Source organism: Etheostoma spectabile, chromosome 5 (genome assembly GCF_008692095.1).
Source record: "Etheostoma spectabile isolate EspeVRDwgs_2016 chromosome 5, UIUC_Espe_1.0, whole genome shotgun sequence".
In the NCBI taxonomy this organism is placed as follows: Eukaryota; Metazoa; Chordata; class Actinopteri; order Perciformes; family Percidae; genus Etheostoma; species Etheostoma spectabile.
Window position 1 is genome coordinate 5,444,098 of NC_045737.1, and position 11,246 is coordinate 5,455,343.

At 39.2% G+C, this 11,246-nt stretch overlaps 1 protein-coding gene across 1 annotated transcript in view; it reads right to left on the reverse strand.

The window, feature by feature from the left end:
* Nucleotides 1-11,246, reverse strand: part of frmd3 (FERM domain containing 3) — a 51,069-nt gene that overhangs the window by 13,106 nt on the left and 26,717 nt on the right. The window contains exons 7-13 of the mRNA XM_032515107.1: nt 10,227-10,314; nt 8,216-8,304; nt 7,034-7,097; nt 4,223-4,311; nt 1,780-1,854; nt 292-360; nt 44-168 (exon numbers count right to left, since the gene is read on the reverse strand). Of these exons, the coding sequence (XP_032370998.1) occupies nt 44-168; nt 292-360; nt 1,780-1,854; nt 4,223-4,311; nt 7,034-7,097; nt 8,216-8,304; nt 10,227-10,314 (599 nt within the window). The remainder of the gene's footprint in view (nt 1-43; nt 169-291; nt 361-1,779; nt 1,855-4,222; nt 4,312-7,033; nt 7,098-8,215; nt 8,305-10,226; nt 10,315-11,246) is intronic.

The following is an 11,246-nucleotide window of genomic DNA, read 5'->3' on the forward strand; positions in this document are numbered from 1 at the left end:
GTGTGTGTGTGTGTGTGTGTGTGTAGAGTAAGAAATATCCTACCATTGTCTGTGGCCGTCTCTTCGTATTCGTTGGTGGAGGGCAGTGCGGGGACCAGTGGTTCCATGTTCATGATGAGATTTTTATGGCTCAGCGAGTTAAAACTTCGACTGTGACCAAACTGGACTCTGAAAACATAAAAATCAATTACACTGACTGCTCTGTACGTTGAGATATATATTATCTTGCATAATCACAACATGGCTGCTCCATTTTCACAAATCCTTGTGAGCCATTACTATTGTCCTTACCTGCACACTTCAGGTGGCTCTCTCTGAATCTTTGAGCTGGCTTCTATCACCTCTTTGGCTACTCTTCCGCTACAGGGAAAAACACACATTCATTGAAAGAAAGACAAAGAGGTTCAACTGCTGAAACAACACAGTCATTTCCATGTTTCCATGATGCATTGTTCAAAACTTCACTACAAATAGGTCTTAAAAAAACAAAGAAAAATAATTTAAAAAGTAGCAAAATATTTGTTTAAGTATAGTCAATCACTTCTTGTTTTAAATTGCCACACATACAGATGTACTCCTCATGCTTCACTCAGGCTCACATTGTGTTAAAGACCTTTTGCCTAACAAAAAGTACAACATAGAGCTACATGTAATTTTTCTCCTGTGTTTCACAAGTTGCTTATAATCAGTGCTGCTTGTGGGCTGCTGAGTGGGCGGCTTCCTGCCAGCAGGGTCAGTAGCTCCATTAGTCTGATGGTTGGAGTTTCTGGACTCTGACTACTTTGTTTGAAGCCAGCAGGCTCCACCTTCCCACCCATTAGTCTATTGTTGCTGAGATTGATGGTTAGGTCGTAAATTAGAGGGTTAGATGAAGGCGGTAGACATCCACTTGATAGTACAATTGCGGGAAAATGCTGTACAGCATAAGACAGCTGGTCCAATAGTATAAAGATCTGATCTGCTCTACTTTATGGAAACTGCCCCCATTTGTGGTCCACACGTCTCTTTCATTTTTGCATTTGCACAAATGACCAATTCCCATATTTCAGAACAAACTCCAACATATGCTGTTACTCATCATTGAGCCCTTAAGCCAAACTGCTTTAGCTAGCTGATGAAATGGAGCGGACTGAAGTGTAAGCCTGGTAAAGGGCTTTGTCTTAGAGAGGAATCAGAGCTAACCTGGCTTCAATAACAGACGTTGTAGAGGCTTTCTGTAATATTAGGGTCAGTAAATCAGAAAAGCCAACACCACGCTGGATGTAGGTGCTGACATACAAAGAGAAGCAGCAGTATTTGAATGTACAGCATGTTGAAGGGCTCAAGTCATATCACCACTTGTGAAATGTACATTTCTCAGGTTAGAGCAAGGTCACTGTAGTTGATTTCAGTCATACTCCCAATACGTGGCTGAAATCAAACAATTTATCAACAGTAAAAGGTGAAGTATACTTGCAAAATAGAGTGATGGAGTAGTTGAGTGTTGACCTGCTAATACGACGGGTGAATTTGCATTTTTAAAATCTTTCAAGTGGTTGATTCTGACTCTGTAGATTTTTTTCCCCCTAATTTCATGCATAACTTTCTCTAATGTGGTTCCCCTTTTTTATTTGTCTCCGTTTTCCAACTCTCTTCATACGTATAAATCTCTCTCACTTTCCTTTTACACATGTTACACATCTTTCGCCATCTTAATTCTGTCTGTCATTATACCGTCTGTGAAAAGAAAAGAAAAGAACTAGGCCTTCTCTTATGAAACTAACTTGATTACGGTCTCACCTGTATCTGAACCTGCTGCCTTTGAAGAAGATGTTACTGCTGGAAACTGTCTTTATCTGACTTGACTTGGCACACCTGTCAGAGAGAGGGAGGAAGAAACATGAAGAGATACAAACAAAGAACTTCATTCTTACAAAGCATCTGAGGCACAAACAACTCATTCTTGTAAAAACATTTTCATGGGTTTTTGTTTGTGACTGTAACACCCTGTGCACAGTCGAGCACAAGCAGAAGAGGGAAGTGTTTCAAGGTGTACCGTTTTAAAAAGCCGTAGGTCAAACCTTTAGGATAATTTCTCGTGCAGCAGAGAGATGGTGCCGGTGGAGTACAAACACACCTCTGCTCTGCTGTTTGTGAGTGTGTGTGTGTGTGTGTGTGTGTGTGTGTGTGTGTGTGTGTGTGTGTGTGTGTGTGTGTGTGTGAGAGAGAGAGAGAGAGAGGCTGTATGTTCGCAAAGCTCTGCTTGGCTGCCATTTACAAACTCAATTCACTCTGATTTGATTAAGCGGCTCTGATGCTTGTCCGACATCCGAGATGACATCCCCTTCCTTTCTGTCCACCACTCAGAGACACATGAGCTGCTGTCATTGAAAAGTCAATATCCAGGGTTTTACCGGCATGGGCTGTTATGAGAATGCTTTCATAGCCTTTTTTAAATGTTAATAAGTTATAAAATTTGATGAAAAAAAAACTGTGGGAAAACTGGGTTTAATTCCACACAGCCAGTGATCCACACATTGTTCACATTGCCTCCTTTGGAGTTTGCCGTAGATTCTCCTACCAGGTCGGTGTTCTCTGCGGGATTTTGTTTGTCCTCATGGGAACTTTTTTGGTCCACACACAGATATGACTTTGCCTACACTCCACCTAAGGTCCATGCTGTTCTAGAGCTTCTGTTTGTATCACACAATCTTCCTTGGGAGATGGACTTGGCCTGCTGTCCTTAGACTTTCAAATTTGACACATTAGTGACTTTTCGTCCTTATTGGTAGGGCTGCAACTGAAGATTATTTTCATCATCGATTATTCTTATTTTCAACTAATCGATTAATCAGTTAACTTTGAAAAGTGCCCAGCACAGTTTCCCAGAGCTCAAGTAGATGTCATTAAGTGTCTTGTTTTGTCCATCCAACAATCGAAAACCCCCAAATATCAGCTTATTGTGAGGCTTATTTTGATCAAAGACAAGGAAAAGCGGTACATTTTCACACTTGCTATATAAAGGCAATGTTTTTCTTTTTAAACGATTAAGTGATTATAAGAATTGTTGGCGATTAATTTAATGTTGATGAAGTATTGATAAATCAACTGATCATTAGTGAAGTTAATTCTCAACCTTGGAAACAGCAGTTGACAATACAGTACTTTACGGATCTGTCACTTTGTGATCTGACCTCTCAAAGTAAGGAGAGAAGAAGGAGGAAGGGTGCCGGGAAACCTCCTCCGCCGTTGTATGACTATCAAGTGCAACAAACTGCTTTACTGATATTACCACTCAACACTGAACCAACAAGCTCATTCCGTTTGTTTGCATACAACCTTGTCACAAACCATGACCACAGAAAATGTTTAGTCTCCACTCTCTCACTTTCGCCTTCACCCCAAGCCTGTTTCCATTCCTGACATGCCAGCAGCGTCAATAGTCTCTGTTAATTCAGAGTGACGGCCTTGGAGTGATCAGCTGCTCCCCCAGTGAACGACAGCAGCACATTTTAGCAGAGCCACAGAGAGGCAGGAACATCATTATAAAACAGCAATAATGTGCAAAGAAATCTGTGTGGGACATGAAGGAAAGCTAACCAATTGGGAGTGTAAAACAGAAAAAAGGACAAAGGAAAATTACAGCGGTATAAAACTAAATTAAAGAAGATTACATTTGAATGTATTTAAAGGGGCTATATATATACTATAGCAGCAAACAATGATTTGCTATGTAAAGATGTTGTGGAGTAATGGCGTCCTTAACAGAGAATGAAGTCACGCTGCCTCTTTGTGCGTTGTAACCTGAGCTTCTATGTTCTGGCCAAATGGTATACACGTGTGCATGTTAGTGCATTTGAGTTAAACCCAATTAAACAATTGGCCCTCTCCGTTTCACCCTTTCGTGTTATTTGCCAATCCCAACCTAAACTCTGAATGCCAATTTTGAAGAAGTGCTGCAACAGATACCAACTAGACCCAATTTTTGATCCATTCAGGTCAAAAAGTCAAAAATTGTAATACATGATAATTATGTGGTAAGTATCTTACTATACTTGCAGCTATTTTTCCTACAAATATCAACTATTGGTGAAAGCAACATTTTGGGATCTCTGAGTTCAAGAGCAGCTCAGTACATTTTTTGGATGTGTGTGTGTGTGTGTGTGTGTGTGTGTGTGTGTGTGTGTGTGTGTGTGCCTTTGGTGTTGTGTGTGTGTGTGTGTGTGTGTGTGTGTATAGACACACTGTAAAAGGCTTGGTTCTCCACCCACACTTCCATAAGTGCTTACACGCAGCAGGGGTCGATGTGTGAAATGTCAACACCAGCTTCTTCTGCATAGAAAAGGACAAAGACAGAGAGAGACAGCCAGAGACAGAGAAAGACAGACAGAGCGGGGAGAGGAGAGAGAGAGAGAGAGAGAGAGAGAGAGAGAGAGAGAGAGAGAGAGAGAGAGAGAGAAAAGACGAGGATGAGAAATGAGATTACCAAAAGACATGTGAATTAGTACAAGAGAAGTGCTGAACACGATGAAGGGGAGCTGTGCAAAATGCTGACCCACAGACCCTCAGCTGTGAACTTAGCAAGATGTAAGACAGATATAGGGATTTGGCCACAGTGTTCAGCAGTAAAAGGGCTAGTAGCTTGCAGAACCTGGGTCTTTATCGACTAGGAAGAGAGATGTATTCCTGTAAATGTTTAGTTTTAAGGCCTGTCTGTCGGCTAATACAAGATACCAGATTAATGCTGCTCAACAACAGGAGTGGAGGGTGAGTGAGAGAGGAAACACTGAGATCAATAACTTGGGAGTGCACTGATTTGTTTGTTCCTTTTCCTAAAGTCCCTCAGTCAGCCATATTGCTCAACCCCCCAGTGTCCCACATCATACTAGGTAGTTCTGATTTACACACTGTGCTGCAGCGGCTGTGTGTGTGTGTGTGAGTGTGTGTGCGTGTGTGTGTGTTCATAGGTATGTAAAATAATTGCATTTTTAAATAACATTAACAAATTGTCTCTGGTCTCACTTTGGCTGACATGCAAAAAGTGCTTTTAATGTACGACATGACATTTTATGATGCTGATTTGCTGCTAAACAACATGAACTATAATATTACACAGAATTGTGTTAAAATAACATCTTTGTTTCCAATACCTCAATCAATGTGATACGTTTATTTTCTAACTGCTATCCACTGGTGAACTGTTTAAACCATTTAAATGAACCATACATTTAATTTCTATGCTGACACCTATACTGTAGCTAACTAAAGAAACAGGAGCTTGGAGAAAATTATACAATAGATAAACTGCATTTTGAGCAAGCGTTGCAGTTATAAAGCCATAAAAAGTTGCCATCAGCTCAAAGTGGGACAGTTAAGTTAAACGTGTTCCAGGCTAAATAACAGAGGTGAAGGCAAAGAGTGAAATCATGCAGTGAACCGTCACACAGTGGATGACTACACATGAATATACAAAGAATATAGAGTAAAACATGTAAATATATACATTAGATCCACTTTCTTTTTCTCTCTCTCTCTCACTCACACACAAACACACACACACACATAAAGACACATACAAAATGAAGACATCATTTCTCATTAAATATGTGCCAGAGTTATAGATTATGCATCATACTATTGCATAATCTAGAGTTTACTGACAATGTAGCTTTAAAGCTCCTTCTGATAATGTGGCTATGGAGAGGGACAGGGATGTTAATTGAAATTTCAACCATAGAACTGAATCTGTGGTAACATAAAGACTCAAAATAGACATTTGCACACATGAGTTAAAAAATAAGTAATTGAAAATAAATAAATAAATATATTGATACATTGAATGCAATCGCATAGAACATGTTGTGATTAAGTGGCATGAAACGAAATGACAGATAATGACCATAATAAAAGAGGAAAAAGGTTCCTCCAATAAAAAAGTGAGGTGATTGAGGGGAGAGGCATCAAATTGTTTTGTGCTACTATTATTACTTGCATTTACTCACCAGTGATGACTATGTTTACACACAGAGAGAAGAGACAGAAACACAAAGATAAAACTACATCTTCAGCCATTCATGAATTGCCAAACGAACAGACAGACTGACAAAGTTAAGCAGAGATGAGAGAGCTGGTTTAAGCTTCTGTAATGAAGGGAAGAGTTATGAGATTGATTGACTGATTGGTAGATTAAAGAGCAACCTGGCTCTAATTACAGTAATTACCATTTTTGTTCAAGTGTTTTCAAGTGTTCAGGTACCTATCAATACGGGCTAATATGTGAGTCAAACAGCAACACAAGACACAATCAGCTGGAGTCCTTGCAAAAAATAAAGGCAGTATGCACATGTGTGAGGTTTAATGCACCAGAACTGCTGCTCAGAATCTACCACAGTTCTGGACCGGATGACAAACGTTGAGCGTATAGATGAAACATGTGTCCCAAATGCAAGAAACCTCTATTAGTTGTAACTTAATATGTTTAAAGTTAGTAGTTGCTGTCAGTTTTAAAAATGTCATATGTCTGTAAAAGACGTTGGCCGTGTTCTAACATGGATGTGGTGAAGGAGTCTCATATTTGGGCCACAGTCGACAAATGGCGCGAGTGAGAAGGTTAGTCGTAACACACCCACCATCCTGTTACAGTGAATCCTGCCTGTTAAGGAGATCTGAAACAGTAACACACACATGTGCAGTGTGTGTGATGGTGGACAGGATTACATAGACAAACAATATAGGTTCATGGTACATTTATCTGATGTAACCATTACAGATGATGAAAGGGCAAAAGGAAAAATATAATAGAAGGAAGGAGGAAAAAGAATACAGGATTTACAGTACAACTGAGGGTCAACTAACACAAAACTGAATCTAAATGAACACAGAATGTAACTTGTGCATCTATAACAAAGTCATGGTCTTTTTTTTTCTTCCAGATGTACGATGTATGATGATTACAAGACTACACAATTCATCATCATGACATTGGGAACTACACAGCATACTTTTAGTATTTAGAGGAGAAAGAGCATGCAGGAGCAGCCAACACTGCACTCACCTCTTTCTGAATCCCGATGACGTAAAATGTTTTCCCTTCAAACTTCAGCTTGCTAACATCAGCCCTGCAAAGAACCATGATATTATGACTTATTGTTTATTTTTTTTTATATTTACCTGATCGGATTTAGAAGATAGGCTTAATGATAAAAATAAATCCAACTTTTACGCTGAGAAAAATAACTCTTTGTCAAAGCTGTGTTAAAGTCCTTTATGTCATGATACACAGGATATAAAAAGTTGTGTGTGATAGATAGATAGATAGATAGATAGATAGATAGATAGATAGATAGATAGATAGATAGACAGATAGACAGATAGATAGATAGATAGATAGATAGACAGATAGACAGATAGATAGATAGATAGATAGATAGATAGATAGATAGATAGACAGATAGACAGATAGACAGATAGATAGATAGATAGATAGATAGATAGATAGATAGATAGATAGATAGATAGTAGATGGATTTTATTAATCCAAAACTGGGAAATAAACTGTTACAGCAGCAAGTTACAAGGACATCCACACTCACTCACTTACACACACATACAACAAATTCAGAAGATCGAAATACTAGAACACCTACTGTAAAAACACTTATAGGAATGAAAATAATGTACATGTAGTGTTCTGTCGGCGCCTCTCAGAGAAGGTGCTCCGCTGGTGGAACCGTGTGGGGTGGAGAGAGCGGTCATGGTTATCCATGATCGTTCAGTGCCCTGCACTCCACCACAGCTTCAAAGGTGTGCATACATTTAAGTTTTTACTACATGGTTTACTTTATTGTGCACTAAATGTTACATATCTGAAAACATTACCAAATGTTCTTGGCAAATAATTAAAGCACAATAAGCTAAACATGAGGTTTCATTGGGTTTAATGTCTAATGTGTTAATGTAATGTTAAAAAGCTAAATATTTCAAGTTATCAACTTATTCATTATAATAAACCCAATTGTACAGTAACTGATTTGTTTAGCATGCAAGGGAACAAAGCTCTGCCACGTCAACTCAAGTCAAAGATAACTTTACTCATGATTTTAAATTGGTCCTATTAAATATCTTATTCAGCTCCATTTGAGATGAAACAAAGAGTGACTGCGTTGTTCAAAAGAGGACATACATTTATTGTCAATGCTTACAGATTTATTATTATGAATTATGAACACATGTGTACCATTTTAGGAGGTGGATTCTCTTGTTTCCCTGGAAGACCACAAACCCTGTGGCTGTGAACCCGAGAAAAGCTGTGGAGCCTGTGAAATCCTGCAAACACACGCACACATACAGATGGATTAACAGCGAGAAGATAAGTGGATCATCAATCATCTCAAATGTAGTGGCACCTAAACAAAATCCAACTAGTCCTTCAAACAATACGACCATAAAGGTTGTTTATTCCTACCCTCTAATACAACCCATAGGAGCCTTTTAGAAAACAAGCCCCTCTGGCGGTGTCAGGAAATACGTCACACAGGAAAAAAAACCTCACTGTTCACTTTTAATTTTAAACAAGACACGAACCCCAGTGTCCTGGGTGAAAGTTTAGTGTTTGTTTGTACTTTGTCGCCTTACATCCTGTTGTGCTCCCATCATCCAGACACTAGGCGAACGGCCAACAGTAAAACCTAAATATGGGTCGCAATTGCTGCTTGAACAAACACATAATGAGGTCTCACAAAAACCCTCCAATTTAACACCCTAATTTGCAGTAACTAGCATCAAGAACAAGGCACAGAAAATACATGTTAGACATGGTGAGGAAAAATGAAACTAATAACATCTCTATTGTAAGAGCAGAACACAAAAGGCTCTTGTCACTCTCTCCCTTCGTTGTTTATCATCTGTAGACCTCCTTTCCTCTGCTGGTGTGCCTCTCTGTATCGCTCTGTTAGTCACTTCCTGTCCCTCTGTGTTTCCAACAGTTTCTCTGATTCTTGATCTATACCGATCTGTATTTGTTAATGCTACAGTCCCGGCAATAACCGCCCTTTCCAGCAAACAAAATTAAAAACAGCCCCTCTGACAAGAGCCGAGCAGATAAAGGGGATCTTCTCCAAGAGACAGATTTTAACCTTGCGTTAATCTGCTTAACATGCTTTGATACGCATTTGGAGGGTGTCTCTATTTCACACTGACTGGACGGAGGATGACAGAGATGAACAAAGAGGTCGAGACTGATCAGATATAAAATATTACTTTTCTTTATCAGATTTAGTCTGTTCCATCTTCTAATATTGCGCAATAGAAACACGAAGAGAAGAGTACAAACAGCTGCACTATAACACTAGGTGCACAATAAGTATCAAATGAACCACAGTACTAACAATAAGACAAAGTCAATGACATGTACTTGCTGAAGCAACGATGTTCTCTGACCAACCAATAAGAATATTCATTTTGGAAAGTGATCGTTTCCGTTGGAGACCGGATTTCAATTGTTTTCCAAGATAATTTTGACAGGCGCAAACGTAAACTAGCATCTTACAAAGGGGCAAAGAGAACAGGTGAGTATGTGTGTGAGTATGTGTGTGAGTATGTGTGTGAGTATGTGTGTGAGTATGTGTGTGAGTATGTGTGTAATTGGCACGGTCACTCTCTTCACTGAAGCCAGAATTTGAACTTCCACCCAACTGCATGAACAACTTCGGTGAGTATATTTACACCTGTAAATGAAATGGTTGCAACTGAAAAAAAGCTTTTGATCAATAATAAGGCAAAGAATTACGCTTTCTTTGCTACTAGCATTTAGATTAACAATAAAAACATAAACTTTACAGTGTTAACAGATAACGTTGTACTAAAGAGTAGGTTAAATCATCCTGAACATTTACTGTAACTGCCCCAATGACGTTGTCCATTAAGAAATAGGTTAAAGGTTTGGGTCATCAGTGTGTAAATTATTTTATAAAAGCCACTATGTTTCAAGACTATGTATTTCTATGTCATACATACATCCTTTATACATAGAGAGACGGAGAGTGAGCAATTTGTGACAAAGGACAACACATAAGGTGGAGGCCCTTTAGAACAGTAATACATGTTTCTGTTAATTATGATCAACAATAACTGGGCATGGAATATACGTTTTGCCAAAATTACTGTAAGAAAGAGATGTGCAGGAGTCTTTTCATAACAACCGCACCAGGCATCACAGCTAAACTAGATTGACTCTCCACTAATTTTACCTTGCATGGGTGGGGGTCAACTCCATAAGTCTCAAGGCTGTGAGCTTTTTGAAGCATGTTCAGCTCTGCAAAGGCAGCACACTGGCCCCTAAAAGAGAGGAGAGGAGAGGAGAGGTTTTTGGTTTTAAAAGTCCCTTTATTGGACCATTTTCAAATCACAGAATAACCGACAAACATAGACAAAAAAAAAAAAACTAAACAAATACAAACAATACAAAAAAGACTGTTACAAAGGAGAGGAGACATTTTGCATTGTTCCTCCATGTGTCAAAAATGGTTTATCAGCGTCCATCCTTAGGGAGAAAGTGTGGGGAGTGCCACTGTGCCTGAGATGGACATTGTTGTGATATTCTGTTTCATCATTAGTATCTTGCAGAATCAGACATATAAACAGAGCAGGAGATTTCAGTGGGAAGCTTTACTTCCTCAGTTGTGCTGCAAAGTCAAGAAAGTGAGTGATGTACGCTGATACTAATCCTGACACCAGACAAATATATTAAAAGTATAATTGTACACAAATACATCTATCTGTATGCACAGTATTAATATGTTAAACTGATTAAAGAACTGCTTCAAAGTACAACTCATAGACACACACACACAGTGCACCCCACCCCATTTGTAAATCACCTGAAGTGTCTTTTAACGGCTCAGTAGGGATCTACATGCTGTTAATCCAGAGGGCAATTGGCATCATCTGCCTCTGTGCTGTGGGAAATTAAGGATTTGTCTTTGATGTTTTTATAATCGCTGTAAGCGTGACGGTCACAAACCCAACAATATCAATCAGGAGCTGCAGCGATTATACAAATAAACCCAAGGGAGGGGTATTATGTATAGATTATACTGTCTTTGTGTAATCTTATGATTCAGGAATGTATTCTGTCCGTGCAGAGAAGACTAAGAATGTGGCGGTGCATCGGTTGCCATGGTTCTGCTCGAGGTTTCTGCCTCTTAAAGGAAGTTTGTCCTTGCCTCAGTCGCCTAGTGCTTGCTCTTGGTGGGAACTGTTGGGTTTCT